Source organism: Grus americana, chromosome 1 (genome assembly GCF_028858705.1).
Source record: "Grus americana isolate bGruAme1 chromosome 1, bGruAme1.mat, whole genome shotgun sequence".
In the NCBI taxonomy this organism is placed as follows: Eukaryota; Metazoa; Chordata; class Aves; order Gruiformes; family Gruidae; genus Grus; species Grus americana.
The window spans coordinates 121683597-121703445 of record NC_072852.1 but is presented as its reverse complement, the minus strand read 5'-3'; the positions used below and the strand labels follow the sequence as shown (position 1 = coordinate 121703445).

Below are 19849 nucleotides of genomic sequence, written 5' to 3'. Positions count from 1 at the left end.
TGCCTGCTCACAGCTTGGGACATTGCGAGCCTGAAGTATCAGGAGAGTCGGGACAACATTGCGAGATCTGGCCAGCCTGGATGAGTTCCGTTGTGTGATGCACCAACTCTCAAGCTGATGCTGAAGCAAGGCTTCAGAGTTCAGTTTTCACTGATGGTGAGGAGCCCTCTTGCTCTTGAGGGAAGCATCAGGGATTTTGTGGTAGAGAACAATATTGGTCACCTCAGGAGGCGGCTGTGACCGATACGTGCGTGCAAACCCACCTTCCTCGTTTTCCAAACCAGATGAGATTACACCAGACAATATCTTTACATTATAAAACATCAAGGTGCTTGATTGCTGAGGTATAGTTAGTAACTGCTACGAGGGAAATGGGTGGCATTAATGCCCGGGTGTGTTTTGAAAAGCCTGCTTCACCCGGTGATTGACCCTTGGTTATTAAAATACAGCAGCAATCAAAGCAATAAAGCATAGCCAGTCGAGTTCAGGTAGGGCTGAAACCCTGCTCCTAGAACACAGCATCCTACCGCAGTGATAGCTGCTAAAATTGGCTGACAAGAGTATTGGAGGGTACAACTGGTACACGCAGCAACTGAGGAGACGATGTTAATTGCAGCTGAACAGAGGGTAAAGGCTTGTGGTGTGCCGGGAGTGCTATTTCAGGTATTGAGGTTTCTTATTCTGTAAATCAATTATTATTGACCGAGACAGATAAAAGAGAAGAAAAGATAAAAAAAAAAAAAAATTAAAAACCATTAAAGGTAAGAAAGCCAGCCTGACTCATAGAAAGCAGCAGGAGCTTTCAATGCATTGAGGATGAATTTTAATGCTTCCTTTACTCCATGTAATAGTGAAAGAGTTGGAAGCAAAACAAAGACTGTAGATACTATTTTCTAGATTATGAGCTATATCCATACATGCTTTTTAGCTTTCCATACTTGGCATTTTTACTTAAGTTTGCTAAAAGTGGATTTGTGAATCACCCACCGCACTTTGATACTCATCTCAGGATGGTTGTCCTCAGTTGGTTGGGTTTTTTTAATCAAAGAGCATATGCTGCTGAAGTTTTCCTCTATTGCAACCTGCTGAGCTTTTCTGACCAACTTCTTTCTGTTCTAAAACAAAGCAGCCAGCCTTGGACTTTTCCCAGCAATATGCAATGGTTCCTGTTATTGCCTGCAGGTTTATGTTCCCAATAAAGTCGATGCCAGTTGTGCTGATGGAATATGATTGGAATGTGTTTTAGAGAGACAGGAGGACAGTACTGTGTACTATTGATGGCTCCAGCACAGTATAGGAATCCTATTTGCCTGAAGTCCATTATCATTGCAGGGACATTAGCAACATGAAGGCATTAGAGTGACCTTTGGCTTGCGGCCATACTTCAGTCAGATGGGACACGTGGTTTCTTCCATGACCAGGGAAGGTGGTTGACCTGCAGCTCTGTTGGCACTGGGTGGAGAAGCGAGCATCTTACCCAGTCTTGTGAAGATGTCCTTCCTTGGACAGATGTCCTGAAGCTATTGCTCTTCAGCCCAGGTCTCCATGATGATACTTTTCAGGCACTGTTTGTGGGTCTGATCCAGACCCACAGTCAGCAGTGAGGGACTTCATCTCCCTTCAAACCTGTCTCAGCTGTCTCTGACCCACACTCATCATCTTGCTTAGGTCCCTGTTCCTATCCCTAGGTGGCAAGCCACTGCTGCGACATGTCCCACAGCACTCCACTCTCCGCATTAATGCCCAGCGATGGAAGAAATCACTGCTTAGGACAGGACGGAGACCTTGTTATGGAGTGTAATGGAGGCCAAAGGCGGGAGACCACAGCACTTTCTACAGCCGTGGCAGTGGGCTAAGATCATGCATGTATAGGGCACAGACAAGTTTCCCCATACTACACATCAAAAAAGTGCAGTCACGCAGGTCAGCACAGCCCAAAAAAGCCAGGGATGCAGCTCCTGATGCACATCCTACAAGAAGGAGTGGACACAGGGACTCCAATATTGCCTGGTGGTATGGGAGTCTCCTGCAAAACGAGACAACACAAGACACTCATTTGCCAGTGTCATTTCTGAAAGGAAAAGCAGAGCCAAAATCATGTAAGCAGAGTCACAGAGGCAATACACCACACGGGAAAGGGAAACAGAGGCCTCTGCTTCAGCCTGCAGATTGACGACTAAATGCCACAAAGAAAATCAGCCACATGTAAACCCCGTTAATTGCATCTCCCTTGGATTTGTGCCGGAGGGAAAAGAATGTATTCCTGAAAAATTATGCAGCATCTGCAGACAATTAATTTCCCCTGTTTGAGAGTTAACATTATTTCATATTTCTATCCTTGTAACTGTTAGCAAAACTTCTACTATATGTAGAAAAAAAAGACAGGAAAACTAGTCTTCCCTGAATGCTCAGCTTGATCACTTCAATAATTCTCCATCAAGACTAAGAAGCAGCCATTTGATTTAAGTGGGAAATGCTGTTTGCCTGCCTTGGAAAATAACATGAAGCAAAGGAGGGGAAAGCAGAATGAATAATAACTGAGGCTTTTTGGAGTGGAAATAATATTTTGATGAAGCATGCAGTGACTGCGAAGTAGGACAGTGTGACTTGATGGGGATGCCTGGTTCCTGGCCGAGAGCTCACTTCTGTGGGACTGGCATCTTTCCTGGAGACAGTTCTGCATTTTTTGAAACATCTTCCTCTGCAATAAGGGGCCATAGTCTCTTAATCCATAGTATCCACCTCTGGTCAAGGACAAGGATTTTAAAAGCCCTCTCAGAAAGAGTAGGGATTAAGAGCCCTGCTACTCTGGCTGACTTTCCCACTCGGTTCAATATTAAGGATGGTGATGGAGATATTACTAAGAGACCATAATGCATATACTCTGCAACCTACCAGCTTACAACTAATCACGTTATATTTTGCTTTCAGATAGGATGGGTAAAAACACAGCCTACAAATCCAATTTCTGTTCTATATTTGATCCTCAGAACAGCTAATCCTCTCTGTAAACTGTAACCCCTGTCCTGAATGTTATCTTGTTCTGATCTGTTGTTGGTAATTGGGTTTTCTTCCAAGAATTTAACTCATGTTTGTTTTTTTTTCACCCTAGTAAAATTCCTAAATAAATAATGCAGACATATTTTCAAAGCCAGCCTATCCTCAGTTACCAGTCCTACTTCCTTTTGCTGGTCTCAGCCTGCTGTGTTCAAGACTTTTAGCACTTGGTGATGTCTTTCATTCAGCTCAGTGAGCAATGTTCAGTCTCGGGGCTGAAAGGGCAGAGTTGAAGCAATCGAAAATTATAATCTTTCTCTAATGAGATTGGAAGAGAGTGTGTCAGAAAAGAGTCTGGTGAAACTCAGTTATGTATCTTGCAGGGACTGTGAAAATTGTTGCTGCTTCTGTAACAGCAGCTTTCACGGAGGATTTTTGAATTGCTAAGTCAGAAGGCTGATGTGAAATTTTTCATTGTGACTTTTCCTCTCTCTCCAGTGGTCTTTGTTGTCCATATCAAAATGGAGCAGGATCCAGAACTTTTAGATACCACTCTATAGAAATCACTGGAAGGAATTCATATTTCTAAACATGTAAGCAAATCGGTCTTCCTCAAAAAATGGTGATAAATGACCTTATCACTCATAGTTCCCAATATCCAACAGAAGCCTTACCTAAAATCCCACATCTAAACATCTCTCAGGTTTCTCATTCTTTGAATTCAGATACAGGCATAGCATGAGCCCAGCTATATCGAAAATACCTATTTTTTATTTCTTGCACTAATTAACAGTTGATATTTGGAAAACCACTCCCTTTATCTGAGCTTCAAATGTTAGGCAGTATTAAAAATAGTATGCCAGATTTGCCATCTGTTTGATGCAGTAGGAGAGGAACAGGGAATAAGTGCGTGCGTGCATGTGCATGTGGGGTGAAGAAAGCGCAACAGCCCTCAGCTGAGAGTCCGAACAAAAAGGAAGGCTCCCCCGAGGTTTTTACACGCTGCGTCTGTTAGAGGATGAGGAGCATGGCAGATGTTTTACTTGCAACAGCCGGAGCTCTGCAGTCCTGCTGATTCACACTTACCTTCGAGCAGTGACGCGGCTTGACAACATTCATTTCAACACGACACCTAAATGAAATGTACGGGTGGGATTCATCTGACGTAACTTCAAATATCTACAAGCTTGGCATCTCCTGCGTGTTGCTCTGCTAGACTCCCTCTCCTGCCAGTAGAGAAAGAGGACAACTTCCAAAGGGTAAATCAGCCCACACGTCTCCAAAACCCAGTTTAAGATGGGATGAATCACCCTCTGGAGGTATCACCCGCCTCCTCAGTGACTACGGGGGAACCTGTGTGACTAGCTTCGAGCAGTCATCACTAACTTTTAGATGGCTATGGTTAACGGTTAAATGGGGTGAATCCTGTTAGCTTTCTAATTATATACATTACCCTAAAATGAGAAGCAAGAGCAGCCAGCCAGAGCTGACATATCAGGATCCCGAGGCACATTGCTATATAGTAAGTCACAGATTGATCCTTGTAAGATCCCTGAACACAGCACTATGGGAAAAGAGATTTTCTCTTTTCAGGAAAGAGAAAATGTCTACGATACACTCATACGTGTGATCTCCATGGCAATCTTGGATGTCCATTGAGAGGGACAGCATGGCAGGGTTTGGCTCTGTCACTATGAGTAAGGAAGCATCTCCTTACTTTTTAGAGTTGCTGGGCTCGTAGAGGAAGCCAGGTTACATTAAAGAGAGGCTAGTGCAACCTGCTGACTGTACTAAGGGACATATTGCTACTATTCAGCCTTTCAGTACTAATGATTAATGGCAGAACGGACCAGGAACCTTGGTTGTGCAATGCTGAGCTGAAAGTTGCTTATTTTCTGCAGCAGACATGAAAGTATTTCAACCTTTGACAAATAACAGAAATATCTATACTCTGGCTTTACTTAACATAAAAAGGGCAATCAGTTGCTGCTAATGGGGTACTAAGTGCAATTAACCTTGTAGCACATTAATGCATTAAGCTTGAAATGTTTTGTAAACTGGATAATAAAGATGTTTTACCACCAAATGTCCTCACTAAATATGAGTGAAGCTAGGCTGCTTGTTCCAAAACTACTCACACAATTCATGTCTGACATTACAACATGCTTGTACAACTGTGAGAAGCGCAACGTTAGTTAACGGAGTAAGGAAAAGCAGGTATGGTGTGAGGCCAGTGAAAAGCCAATTTGCAGCTGTAGAAGTAAATTCACCAGAAAGGTGATAGAACAAAAATGGGTTTGTCTTGTTTGTATTAAGCCAAAAGAGTTCGTATGTGAGCAGCATAAGCTGTTATGGTTGGCTTGGCTGAATCCATAGGTGAGGCTAGCAGGAGAGTGTTAGGCCTACACTTTGTCTTGGCTAGTGTGAGCATAAACTGTAATAACTATAATAGACTGCATGTGACTTCGGAAAGATAAACAGCAGTAAACAAGCCTTTTTGGGTGATGAGTACAGAAGAATTATGGAGCTATGCTGGAATTACGGAGCTGTGCTAGGATTATGGTTTGGCTCTCTAAGTGCTCCGAGGAGCCCTCGCTGGGGAGGAAAGAGAAGGGGGAGTAGGGGAGAGAGAGGCCTCAAGTATGATATTTTCCCTCACTTTTTAAAAACCCTGGTTTTAAGCCATTTTTAATCTTTAAAATGTTTATATGCGCTGTAATGTGATGGAGTTTTAGGAACCCACTGTTCATTTCTTGCTGCTTTACAATAAGAACATCTAGCAGTCACCTTGAATTCACTGGGGCCAGCTAAAATCAGACAGCTGAGGTGAGCTGAGACCACTGGCCAGACGCGGGCTGCACTGCCTCGCACCTTCCCTCGCCCACAGAGATCTGCCAGTGCTAAGAAAATGGCCTTGATCCCACAAAAACATACTTATGCCTCACCATGCTAAAGACGGTTTTGGCGTTGGCTTGTCCATGTGCGGGAGGAACCTGCGAACACCGATCAGGCAGAGCGGCCCCCACAGGTGTCCATGCTCCGACTGCCCGTCTATCCGCCCTCTGTGCACCCCTCCAATGGTCGGCAGCTGAAAAGGTATTGCCCTAAATCCCCGGTCCAAACAGACAGGGAATTGGGTCCATGGGCACTGCACAGCATGCTTGCCCTGCTGTGCTGAGAGAGTCATGGGGATGCAAAAATATTTAATTGCCTTGAACTGATCATCACGCCATTATTTTTCTGCTGCGTTTTGTTTTTAATCTGAATCCAGTTTGGCGTGTTAAAAATAGCACGGCGAGCTTTGGAAAAATCTGTTGGGTTTGCTAGAGTCTAGGCATTTATACCACAGTTGCCGTTGCTCTAATTAAAAAGAAAATCTCACATGACAGAAATGATTCCTAAGCACTGACATTTCGATGCAATAACCACAAAACCAAAATGCAGTCTTAGCTTTGTTCTGTTCATCGTGAACCACGGGCCAAGAGGAACAATGGCTGTGGATGGATCAATGTCCTGCTCCACAGGTCAGTACAGTAGACACCCAAAAAGGTTGACCTCAATTAACTTCTTTGATAAAAAAAAGGTCATTTCTCTGTTTGGCATCCAGAATGATTCAGTCAACCAACAAAATAGCTCCAAAATTCTTTACTTGCTTTCTGAAGAGGAAGAAAATACCACCCTGAGTGATTTCCTTGATTCCTTGACAAAAGCGGCAGTTCTTTTCTTTTTTCCAGTTAGCTCAGGCTCTGTACCCCTCTGACTTTCCATCCTTGTTACAAATGTGATGCTGATTAAGACACTGGAAACAGAAATCCTCTTGAATTAAGCATTTTCCTCAGAGGAACTCCTTACAACTCTGAGCAAAGCCACTACCTGTGACATTTGAAAATGAGAGCCATGAAGCCACCCATCTGGGAATATGGCCACTGGCTGGTTTGGCTCTTCTAACATTTAAATCTCAAAGGTCAAAAGAAAATGTTCCCCAGTAGTTTCTTCATGGAAAAAAACTGGGCATGGGCTGGGGAACATTTTCTTGCTGGTGGATTTTTAATTTGAAACAGACTCAATAGGAATTTTTCTTAAAAGCACAGCCAAAGGGTTAATAACATTATGAAGGAAAATAAGACTCCAGATCCAGCTGAAGTTTGGAAGAGCAAATCTCACTTCTTTGCTGGCAGGTTGGGGGCTTGGGGGTTTAGGTGCTGGATCCCATCTAGTGCCATTCCAGGAACAACGAGAAATCCCTGTCCACTGTGGAACTGCAAGATCACCTTATCCTGTATGAAATACAGCCATGGCTTCCCCCCATGCCCCTGTCTTCTCCTTTGCTTGGCAGCAGACCAGGGGAGGTCTGTGCTGTGGCAGGGGCGAGACACGGACGTGTTTCATGGGTGTGCTAAGCCCCGTGCAAAGCACAGAGGAAGGTGTGCGTCCAGGCAAGTGGGTAATGAACTGCTGGGCGCCTCTGGGTGAGAGGGCCCTTTAAAAATAAATATATCAAGCAGCACTTGTTTCCCCCAGGCGTGCATCCCCTTTACGTAAGCGCTGGATAGGAAGTGCATTACACTGTTACTTCAATTTTAAGTCAGCTCTGAGAACAAGTGACCTCTCTGAAGTCGGTTTGCACAGAGCCCCAGTTCAGTGCGTGGCTGTGACACTGCAAAGCCTTTGGTCTTCCCCGTAGCACGGCCCCAGCACAGCTGTCCCCTCCACCTCCTGCTTTGTGTTCGGCTCTACCTCCACCACCTCGTCAGGTGGCCGCCCAACAGGAGACCCCCATCCCCTGGCCGGGACACAGCTACCAGCAACCTGGAGCCTTCCCCACGTGGACACAAAAGCCACTCCTTTGGGGGTCTTGAGCTCAGGTGCCTGTGGGGGGGGTTCCACCACTGGTGTCTGTTGGGCTGGGGTGGGTCATCTCGTGTCCCTCCCAAAGCAGAGTCCTTGCTGTCCCAGCATGAGGAGATGCTCAGTCAACTCTGCCCACTGGAGGAGAGCCCATCCCCGTGGTCAGCTTTGGTGAGGACCATTTTGTGCCTGCCCATGCCTCTGAAAGGTCAGTTTACCTAAGTGTGACAAATGACTGGGAGCCTTTGCGGGTGCAGGCGGGATGGAGCCGAGGAAGTTACTGAGGCGAGGGCTAGGCTTCCCCGGTGTGGTGTAGGGGTGGTGCACGGCAGCACTGGGCTGGGCTCCCCTCTGCTCCCAGCCTCCCACCACCCTTTCGCAGGAGGCTACTGGACTCCTGGGTGTTCATGGAGCTGGCCTTGCAGGGACAAACCTCAGCTCTTCCTCTGCAGAGGGCTACAAAGATGGTAAGGGGACTGAGCATCTCTCCTATGAGGAAGGGCTGAGAGCTGGGTCTGTTTAGCCTGGAAAAGAGAAGACTGAGAGGGGATCTCATCAATGCTTTTAAATATCTAAAAGGCAGATGCCAAGAGGATGGGGCCAGGCTCTTTTCAGTGGTGTCCAGTGACAGGACAAGGGGCAATGGGCACAAACTGGAACACAGGAAGTTCCATCTCAACATGAGGAAAAACTTCTTCACTTTGAAGGTGACCGAGCACTGGAACAGGCTGCCCAGAGAGGCTGTGGAGTCTCCTTCTCTGGAGAGATTCAAAACCCACCTGGACGCCATCCTGTGCCACCTGCTGTAGGTGATCCTGCTGTAGCAGGGGGGTTGGACTAGTTGATCTCCAGAGGTCCCTTGCAACGCCTACCATTCTGGGATTCTGGGACATGCTGGCCTTGGATGTGGTCCTGCGTTCAGCCCCTGCTGATGGTGCCTCCTTTATTTCAACAGTTACTGAGAAGTGTTTTAAAGACAGCAAACTCTCCTCCAACTCTCACCGCATCCCTTTGCCCTCCCCGCTGTGCCCCTCCGGACCCACCGACACACAAACCTACTTAGCTTAATTCAACACTTCTGTTGCAGAGCACTTTCAAGTGCTCGTCTGCAACGCGCAGGTTCTCCTGGGGGAGGTAGCACGCGACTCTCTGAGCCTGGTTTGTCCCTCCATTTATGTCAGCACGAGGCAAAACAGCTTCTCCCAAAGTCAGTAGCAGGCCCTGCAGCTGCACCAGTAGAAATTCAGGATGAGGCCGTGGAAACACAAAATTACCTGTGAATAATTGCCATCACAACTAGCACTATTGTGGGATGCCCAGTTCTATTGCACGACTCTGCGATGCCCAGCAAGCTGGAGCTGAGCCCTTTCAAACTCAACAAGTGCTGTTATAATGAAGCTCATACCTCATTACTGGGTTGACGAGTAGCTTAGCATTGATTTAATGAGTTCCCTTTAAAAGCCTGCAATAGTGCATTCCTTGGAAGATTAAGGGTTGCGTTTTTCTTTTTTTCCTTTTTTTTTCTTTCTAATGATGTTGTTACTGAGGAAGCATAAGAATCTGAGATATGCCCTGCTTACCCCTGGGTGAACCCCATTTACATGGCATTTTTACTGCAGGAATCCTTCCAAACATTGCACAGATGGAATTTCACATCTGACAAAAGAAACAGATAACATTTATCGAGCAAAAAACCCTTAATGCTGCCTGAGTTTGCGTTTGCTTGCTCATGCGATTGTGCCTCTTCTGCGTTTTTAGCATCAAAAGTACTCTCCAGAGGCTGGTTCTGCAAAATGCTTTTTTTTTTCCTTAAAAAAAAAACCCCAGAGTAGATGACAGACGATGTGCTTTATCAGCATCTTTGGGAATGCTCACCGCCTTTTCAAAATACCAAAACATTTTCATATTGAACCGTGTAAGTGCCAGGGAGCTCCGTACAAGCCTTGCTTCTGGGGGATGTTCAGGCAACCAACTCAGCCCCCTGCAAAAGTGAAGTGGCACCTTCAGCTCCGCAGAGCCGACACGCTCCCACCTACCGGTATTGGAGGAGCCCACGGGGGGCAGAGGGACCGCCTTCACCTCTGAGCCCCTGAGAAGATGAAGAGGAGCAGCCTGCTCTGGGAAACCTGGTGCAGATTTGGATTCTCCAAGGTCTTATTCCTGAGGACAGGACTCTGGCAGTCGCAGTGGGTCCCTCTCCAGGGCAGTGGCAGAGGGGATCGTAGGCAAGAGGCGTGTGGGACGGGACTGTGAGTATCAGCTCTCCCTTCACCTCATTTCTGCCGTCAGTCGTACAGCAAAGGGGGGGGAAGGGAAAGGGTATCTTTGCTGTTTCTTTTTAAAGGAGAAACAAAAGGCAAGGCTAGGTGAAATGAAAATTTAGAGCAGGAAGACGAGAGAGAGAGAGAGATGTGAATTTTGCAATTCAGAGTTTTCGTGCTCTCAAGCCTCGTGGCCGCTTTCACTCTATTACAAAAAAGGCACTTGGTTTGTGGCCAAAGAATTGCTGACAAAAAGAAGAAAAAGACTTATAAAAATGCGGCGGCATTGTTTCTGTTTAAAAGCAGTGGGCTGTCAGCTCGACAGCGTGCGAGCTCTCCCTTTTAGCGAGAAACAATTTCCCCTGCAGTTTCCCCTGTGCTGTGAACCGTGGTTAAGCAAACAAGGCAGGCTAATGGAAGCGAAAGTTTTAATTAACGTTTATCACTATTTACTACCAACTTGGCAAAGGTGGTGGGGACTCCACAGCCCCCTGGCGATGCAGCGGTGCACCCCACGGAACAACCGCCGGGCACCTGCCTGCCGTTCAGCTTGGCGGTAGGAAAATGCCCATCGCTAAAATCCCCCCGGCAGGCAATCTCCAAATAACCCGGCACTCTGTGCTTTCCGGGGGAAAACCTCTCCGAAGGCAAAACTTTGTAAACACGTCGCAACGCTGCTCCGGGAGAGGAAGCCTGCACGGCTGCTACACCAAGGATCCCCGCGCAGGCAGCGAGAGCTGGCAGTGCCCAGCCCTCCCCTGCTGCCAGCCTCCCCTTCCCCTTTAAATAAACATCTGTGTACAAAGCAGAAGCTGCTCAAGATCCCCCCTCCCCTTCCCCTTAAAAAGAGATTTGAAGCCCTCAACACGCTGAATGCAAACACGCATCTAACTCGCGTTACAGAAATAGGTTGTGCAGCAGAGCCCACAGCCGCTGCTGCGTCCGGAGACATTACTTTGTGAAAAACAGCAAAAGTACCTTTTGAATTCTTCCATCAATATCCAAATAAATACACTTGGGCCGGTAAGTTGAGGAGGCAGATCCCATCTTGTTACAGTTGGGCTTTCACTGGACCTTTTCCCAGTGTCAAACAGAGCAGAAAATAAGGTTTATGCTACCAAGCCGAGCCACCACCGCCTGACAGTTTGGTGTCCCCGCTCTTCTGCATCCCACTGTACTCTCATTCTGGGAAGGTCCCTCCTCTAACATGCATGCATTTTACTGTGCCTCTGTCTCTCTCTGCCACCTCCTTTTAGTTTTGCTTCCCTCCAAATCCAGCTGCCTCGGACAGGGAAAGGCGCAGGCTCCAGATGCTGTCTGCAAGCGCCCTCTCCATTCCCATAGCAACAACCCCTCTTGGCTTTAGGGCTGAGAGCTGCCGGGCATCCGCGCTGTGGCTCCCACCCTGGGGCTGACCCGCTCCGCTCACACACAAGAGCAAGCAGCACTTATCCCCCGGGGGGGGGGGCTGAGGTGGGGGGGGAACCTCCTTCATCAGGGTGGCAAGAGATGTCATTTGGTTTTGTGCTGAAATAGGACAGTAATTGTTAATTAGTGCTGACCCTTTTGGTGAGCTGTCTGCACCCTGCAAGCGGTGTGACAGGCTCCCAGCTGTGCCCTGCACTGGGAGTGCCCTTTCAGACACCCGCCGCAGCTGGGGCTCGGACCATCTCAGTCCAAACTCGACAGCTTAATTTCCACATCCTTCCCGTTATCATTACAAGGGTGGAAAGAAAAAGCAGCAGCTTTTTTTTTCCCTCTGTAAGCTCCAGAAGCACAAAGAAAGCATAAAACCCATGCTCTCGCCCAACACCCTCCATGCCACCCCCGGAGCAAAGGAATTTGTTATTTAAGGGAATGTGAAGTATCCTGGCAAAGGCATCTCCCATGGGAAGGCGCAGCCAAAAACCAGGAGGGAGCAAAGCATCCGACGGTCGATTCTCTGAGTGGATGCCAAATGCCATCTGCTGCGCGTCTGTGCTGCGCTGCAGTGCCTGCGCCTGCGGGGAGCTTAAGCAGCGGCGGCGGGTGACACTTGGTCACGGAGGGGAGAGCTTTTTGGAGACAGCGGCTCCTCCGCCCTCGCAGGGGAGAGGCTGGCTGATGGGCTGCAAGCGTGCACAGCGGCTGGAAACCGCTCGTCCCGCGAGCGCTAGTTCTCAGCGTTTTCTGAGGCTTCTGCTGGAGGAGCTGCAAAAACATTTCCCAGTCTCTTTTGCGCTGCAGCGTGGGGGAGTTGCGCTTGCGGCAGCGGGGTCTGCGCTGCCGTCCCTGCCCACCCCCAGGCCCTCCCTGCAACTTGAGCGAGACACAACTGACCCGCAGAGGAGGCCAATGTGGCCCTGCTGGGTACGGCGCGATGTGCAGCCTCGGCTGCTCCCTGCAACACGCAGGCAGGGCTCGTTTGCTGTGCGAAGGGGATTCGTGTAAGCCGGCAGGGCCGAGCAGGTCCGGGAGCCAGAGCCGGGCTGGCTTTTCGGACTGATGCCAGTGGTACTCCTAATGCCCTCAGAGCCAGGGGCAAGGGGACTCTTTTGGGAGGTGCAAGCCTTTGCTTCACATTCTTCTTCATGAAGTCTTCCAGGAGAGAGCCCTTGCCCCTGTGGAGCTATTCCGTGGGCTATCCTGTAAGCGATCCCCTAGGCTATGTTACAGTCTATCCCTAAGCTGTCCTGGAGGCTACCCCCCCAGGCTATCCTCTAGGCTATTTTGCAGTCCATCCCACAGGCTATCCTGTAAGCTATCCTGGAGGCTAACCCCCCAGGCTATCCCCATGGCTATTCCGAGGTGGGCGCAGCCTCTCCCTTCCACATCAACCCCACTGCTCTTGTACGTCAGTCGGGACTTCTGTGACCGATCATTTTATACCCTGCTCTGCTAAGCATTGCCTTAACCCCATTTTACCATGGTTCACTCCTGAGCGACTTGATTGACCTTGACAAGCAGCAGGTACTTGAGGAAGATGGCCATGATGACAAAAATAGAGCCATTTAGAAAGAGGCAGCAAGAGCACTCACACTGGGAGGTCCACATGGGGCGTTTGGTCTTGTAGAGGAGTCTGAGATCTCCCTCCATGACCACCAAGAGTAGTCAGATGAGGTCACTGGTGCGTTGCAGGATTTGATCACACAGCATTGAGAAAACTAATGATCAGAATCTCACACCAAGGAACATCCACCTTTTGATTTCTATTTAAAAAAATGACCAGCTTCTCCAGTCAGCAGAAAGACAGGCTCCAAAATCCAAGTGATGATCCTGTTCCTGCCTCTCCATCCTCGTTGTCACATCTATTGTTCCTGCGTATTTAAACTGTGTTTCTTAAGCTCCTCCCTCTAATTACGTTAATATTTGTTGGAAAAATCGCTTTGCTTTAAAATTGCGGACTAGTGCACTTTTCAAGAACTTCTCACGTAGAAGTGAATCTACAAAAGCTGAGCTCTCAGAAATTATGGTAAATGCCTGATGCAATCTAAGGCACAGCTCAGGCTCAGGCTCAAGCCTGAAAGGCAACAAAAGATTGTGTTCATCAAAGAGGACAGTGCAGCTCCATGAAATCATTGCCTTCCTTTAGCTGGTTTAACCCTCCCGAATCTCCTTATATTATTATATGCTGTGCAACGTGGGGCAAAAATGACTTGGAAGAATTATCCTATCTTATGGAACCCTTCAATGGTTCATCAGATGGGCCCAGATCCTGGCAATACAGCATCAGACGATGTCTCTCCATCGTCTGCCTTAAAGGAGCGTTTTGACCATGGGCAGCACTAAGTTATTATCCCCCAGACTGCAGGCAGCACGTCAAGTGTTTCCCAGCTCTGCTTTGCCTTCCCTGCTAAGTTGTTTACTGAGGCCAACACACATCACTTTGTACACACAATCCTTAAAAGCAGATTTACCTTTCAGAGGGCCGCGGGGCTTGAGCCTTTGGCTCGAAGAGCTGGCACTGCCCCAGCCAGATATCACTTACCCCGGTAGGTGCTCCCAAGGAATAAAAAAGGTGCCTCTGTCTCCTGGTCCTGGCATCTGCTCCACGTACACAGTTCAGAGGCAGCTTTATTAGGGTTTCCAAGGTATAACCGCAGGATATTCAAATCCTACCCAGTTTGCACTTGGACTCACTGCTGTCGAGGCACAAAACATGCACACATCTACACTGTCTTTACGAGGGTTGAGATCTGTCCCTGCTGCAAGCCCTGCTTAAAAGGGTGAGTGAAAAGCTGTAGGGATGAAAAGGGCTGCCCAAGCCACTCCCCGTGCAGGCCTGGTGTGGGGTGGAGTGGCACCGTCCCCGTCCCCGTTGGTGAGCCATCCAGGACAAGGTGGGGGCAGCACCGCAGACTGCCTGCCCGCGTGGTCTCTCCACGGATCTGCCCGTCAGACATGTCTTGAGGCAGCAACATCCTTTTGCAATGGTCTCCCAAAACCTGTCCTTTCTCCAAAGCATCCCGTCAGTGCCAGTCACCTACTTACCGCCAAGGGATGGGGTTCCCAGGGCTCGCTTCAGCAGTCCTGAAGTTGCTGTGCTCGCATGGTGGCACCCACCACAGAGCACGGCCCCCAGCCTCTCTAAAACTTAGTTTTCCTGCAGCACCCAAGAAATTAAGTGCCCCTTGCAACCTGCTGTGAGCAGCTGCACATCCAAACTGAGGGAGCAGAGGGCGGTAATCTTCAAAGGGCCTGAGATGGGGGGAAAAAAGCCAGATAAGCTAAACCTTTCAGTGAACGACCTCCCATTCAGTTTTCCTCAGAGAAACGTATTTCCACGTGTCATTGCTGAACCCCGTTTCCTCACTCCCTGCTGCGCTTTGGCTCTCCTTGCCCTCTGTGATGGAGCAAGACCCCTCTGTACCCTGCCTGCGGTGCCTGTGCCTGCCCTGCCTGCCCCTGCCTGCCCCTGCCCTGCCTGCGGTGCCTGTGCCTGCCCCTGCCCTGCGCCCCCAGGGAGGCTGCGTGGACTCCACACCAAATAGCTCGCCCCACCTGAAGGGCAGGTAGAGGTGCCCGTGGTTGATGCCAGGGATGGAAAACTTTGGGTTTTGTGCAAAGCACAGAAAGTACCTGGGTGCCCTTGGAGGGGGCCGATTAGGGTCTACGGTCATATTTGGAAATGCCTCCTGGGCCACTGGGAGTAGGAAGGTGCAGCCTGGCCTGAGAAGGTGATGGGCAGCTGGAGAATCACTCAAGCCAAGTACTTTAAGGACAGTGATATATTTTGAACAAAGTTTGCCTAGAAGAAAAAGCAGAGAATAGTAATTTTTTAAAAATCAACTTTTTTCCTTACCTACACTGTATCTAAGCCTCTCAGCTGCTTCCTCTGCCCACTAATCCCTTCTCTTGCAGGTCCCCTCCTTCAGCTGTAGGTCTCTTGCGTGTTTATGTCTGTCTCCGCATTCCCTCAGGGCCTTGTCTTACTGCTTTACCTCTCCACGCCGTTTCTCTCAACCGTACCAAAAATCCTGATTGCCCCTGGAGCTGGGAAGATTTCCCCTTCACTCCCCCACCTCCTATTCCCCTCCCTGCTTCACCCAGTCTTCTCTCCCTCCTTTCACCGATGTTGGTGTTTCACTACCCTGGCTTCTAGATTTTTCTCCCCCACAAACGCTTGAGTCAGGATGGAGTCCACGCAGGAATTAACTTTTCATGATGCTTACACTGTTAATAGCTAAACTGATGGTTAAACCAGCGTAAAGTCCTCCATCACGCCTGTTACGGAACATGGCTGACCTTTTCAGTCCAGGTCTCGCTCCTTTCCAAAAGCCTATAGAAAGCATATGGCTTGCTGCATACAGAAATTTTAGCTCGCTTCTTTGCACATTTCTTTTATACATTGCCAGGTTTCCACAGGACCAGTCCTGGAAATGATCATATTTAATGCTAATTACAGAATGACTGATTATTAATGCCAGGACCTTTATATGATGTGTCTATATGGGCCCTGAAAGCCTGCGTTTGGCCCTTCACCACGCAGCAGCACAGCTCCCCACCTTGCTCTTGATTCCAGACCCATTTCTGGGTTGTCCACCCCATCCCCATCCCCAATCCACCCAGGTGCAGCTATAATCACCCGCATCCTGGTTTCCATGGCAAACCCCCAGGAACGTGGGCTGGTATGGAGCCGTGGCATCTCCTGACGTGGCTGGTCCGGGGCACCAGGGTGCAGATATAAAGCCCTGTGGGCTGGAGACATAGTATTACTCACTCAGGAACCAGCCTTGATCTTTAATCCAACAATGCTGGCCACCTCGGTGATAATACCGCCTTTATTCTGTTTGTAACTATTGTTAAAATTCTGGTACCAGTAGTTCTTGCTCGTGTCTCAACACTCACATGTACCATTTAATAGGCTCAAACCTTGGGAAAGTAAAAATAGCAAACTCTGTTAACTCACAAATACTTGTCCATGTGTGCAGTACTGGCTTAGAGAAGAAGAGCAGTCTGAAGCCACAGCTGATCCTTCCACTTTATGAAAACACATGTCCATTACAGCATCTGGTATTTCTTGACTTTTCTCTTTTGTCTACTGAGGAAAAAATCCCCTTTCTCCAGTTCTACCTTAGCAACTTTTTTAGTAATCTGTTTTCTAAAGCACTTGCAATACCTGGCAGCTCCCCAAGTTGATTTCCTGAAGGTCTCCCAGCGGTGCAAACCCATTGCCTTTCCCTGCTCCTTGCCAGCTGTGGAGGAAGCTCAGCCTCCACAAGCGTTTCTCTTCATTACAGCGCTAACATCAGGTCCTTGACACAGGCCCCACATAAGGACAACCTTATGCCCCAATTTTGCTAGGAACACTTTGCATCAGGTCCCCAGGCAACCCCTTCTCCCTGCCAGGAGCGAGCGGGACCTCAGGCATCGCCATGCCCCGTGCCATGGTGCCGTGTGCTGCCAGCTGCCTGTGCAGAGACTTGGCTGCACCCTCTTCCATTGCAGCAATCCTGCAACCGCTCTGCTTGATTTTCAGGCTCCCTCCCATCTCTGCTTTCCATTTTCCACCTCTTCCCTTCATTCCTCACTCCCCTCCCATCTCTGCAATCCAGCTATCTGTTCCTAGCCCTTCATTTAAAGTACTGACATGGAGCCAAGAGTACCTGAGTGCCTTGCAGTCTTGCCCTAGATGTTGCTGTACACATTATGAAGCACGCAATACATACACACGCACACACATGGACCCTAACTAGCTGCTAATGACACCCGCAGTCAGCGCACCGGGTCCCTGGTATAGAGCTTCTGGGAAAGCCCAGCTATAAAAGCTGTGTTTTCATAAGGTTATGGAAGAAATTAGCAGACCCAACTGGAACTTTCAAGAGCTGATGAGAAAAAAATAAATGAAATTAACTGTGTCTGGAGTCACCCGCTAGATCATTCAGAGGGATGATAGCCAAGAAGTGGAAAAGTCAGTTCCCTCAGCTGGACAAGGCTGGCTCACGCTCTTGGCAGGAAAGCCTGAGTGGGGGCCACAGCCCATGCTCCCAAACGGGAGAGAAGCGATGTATGGCTCGACTTGCAGAAAACTGCCTGGCATTTTATGTGGTGCAGAATAGTGAAGTTACTTCAGATGCCTGTTTTGGGAGACTGCCATCTGAGCAGTCTCAGAGCTGCTCAGTGACTCACTGTAAATCAGCTATTTCCATCTTTCTGACAAGCAGACCTCAGACACCCTAAAGTCTTGGCAACCCAAAGATTAACGAAGGGTTGCTAATGCCGGTGCCAGCCTGGCGTAATGTATTCCACACGTTCACGAGATGTGGGGCCTGGGGGCGTCCGTGTGCTTTTGTGTCTGGGCTTAAAGACCTGACATGGGCAGAGCAGGAGGCGGTCATTGCTGCATCCGTGACTCATCCCTGGGTGCCTCCTCGTCTGCACGCCGACGATTGCCCCCTCCTTACTGGCCACCATCGCATCAGCAGGAACGGCTGCAAAATGTTTCACTACTCAGGGTTGCTTTTCAGCAAGCTGGATGCATTGGCAAAGTTCAGACCCTGGGTGGGAGATGGTACCTCAACTGCATCACACCTGCACCCCATAAGAATGGGAGCTAGCCCTGTGAATTCCTGGGGGGTGAGCACAAAGAGACTTGGTTCTTTGCTGTATATAAAAAAATTAGACCTCCTATTTTAACATAATTTTTAAAATACTGATCTTCATACATAGCTAGATATTATCTCAAATATATAACAGTTTTCTATAATGTACATATTTTCTCATATTTGTTCTGTTTGCATAGGTCATTCAGTGCTGTTCCATTAATAGACAGCAGCACATCTTCTCAATAAAAGAGATTAGAGTCTCAGCTTTTAGGATGGGAGGCCAGAACAAAGCCACAGACACTGTGTAAAAAGGATGACAAAAGCCTCAGGTAGCACTGAAAGTGCCTGATCTGCTCCACCAGAATACTGAAGGCTGCATGAAATGGGGAAAATTTTAACTATTCTTGCAGTTTCCAAAACTATGTTGAGTTGACTGACGCTTCCCCCAGGAGCGTTACCTAGACAATCACAGAATCACTCATCTCTCTATTAGTATTATCATCATTTCTAAAAATCATAGGTCATGACCAAAGAAACTCAGAAGATTGGATGAGAAATCATTAGTGTCTGCTTTCAAATAACACAGTTGTGGCTCTTCTTTTTACTTGTCTCTTATTTTCCGAACCCGACTCTTCAGCCGGGTCACATATGTGAGCTTTCCTCTACAACTTTGAAAGCCAGAAACTTTCATTAAGGAACAAAATTGAACTGAGATTTTCATGCAATAAGATGATTCCATTTCCTGAGGAAAACAGTAAACATCATAAATTAGTGGTATGGTCAGGAGAAAGGGCAGCACGGAAGTATTACAGAAAATGAAATGGAAGTAACTTATGGTGGGAAGGAGTGCCTTACACAAAACCTGAATTATTTTATTCTTTTTGTAAATTTTTTTCACTACCCTTTCTCCATCCTCCATTTGATTCTGCCCTGCACAGCCCAAGTTTTCACCATGGTGCAGGGTCTCGGCCCGTACCTCCCCTCCTGCACCTTCCTTTCTCAGAGGTGGCCCTAAGCAAACCCTGAGACCAGTAACATTGATTTTGAGATGTGAACGTGAAAGTCCAAGGTATTGCAAGTGGTAAAGAAGAGAAGCTTAAGCCAGCACTTCCCTTCCTCGCTCCTGCACAGGGAATGACCCAGCGCCACCGCGTTGAGGCTAGCTCTGCAGCACGTATTTAGCCTCCCAAATTGAGGAGAGCAGCTCAGGGACCGTCACCAGTGACAACCCTCACAGCCGTGCCCGAGGGCTCCTGGCGTGACAGCTGCTGGCTTTTAGTGGGAAGCTTCTCCCAGAGGGGCTTCGTTAGTGGCTGAATGCTCTCCCATCACACTCCAACACAAGCTGAATCCATGTCTCCTTCCTAGTCTTTCATCCTCTTTTTCCTCCTTCCTTCCTTCTTTTTCCTTCTTTGAATGGATTTCTCTGGGTTCACCAGGTTTTGGGTTTGTTTTTTTTTTAATCCTTATCCTCCCACCTTCAGCTGCTTCCACACAACCTGGACACTGGATGCCAAGGTTTTCCCCTCCTTGGATCTCTCCCTCTGCTCCAGTGTTTGATGAAAATGCACTGCTGGCTCTTACCCACTGTCTAAAAGCTTCCCGTAGGCAGCAAGCAAGTTTTCAGACATGAAACTCAGAAGATCAAGAACATACAGAAATAAAGTAAACACACAGAAATAAGTAAAGACTCAGCACCCCTCCATTAAAAAGGGCACA

General features: G+C 48.2%; 1 protein-coding gene across 2 annotated transcripts in view; it reads right to left on the bottom strand.

Annotated features, from left to right (window-relative positions):
• Positions 1-11213, bottom strand: part of PDE9A (phosphodiesterase 9A) — a 50705-nt gene extending 39492 nt beyond the window's left edge. For both annotated transcript variants that reach the window (XM_054816864.1, XM_054816874.1), the window contains exon 1: positions 11085-11213. In XM_054816864.1, the coding sequence (XP_054672839.1) occupies positions 11085-11153 (69 nt within the window). In that variant the 5' untranslated portion in view covers positions 11154-11213. The remainder of the gene's footprint in view (positions 1-11084) is intronic.
• Between the last annotated feature and the right edge of the window lie 8636 nt (positions 11214-19849).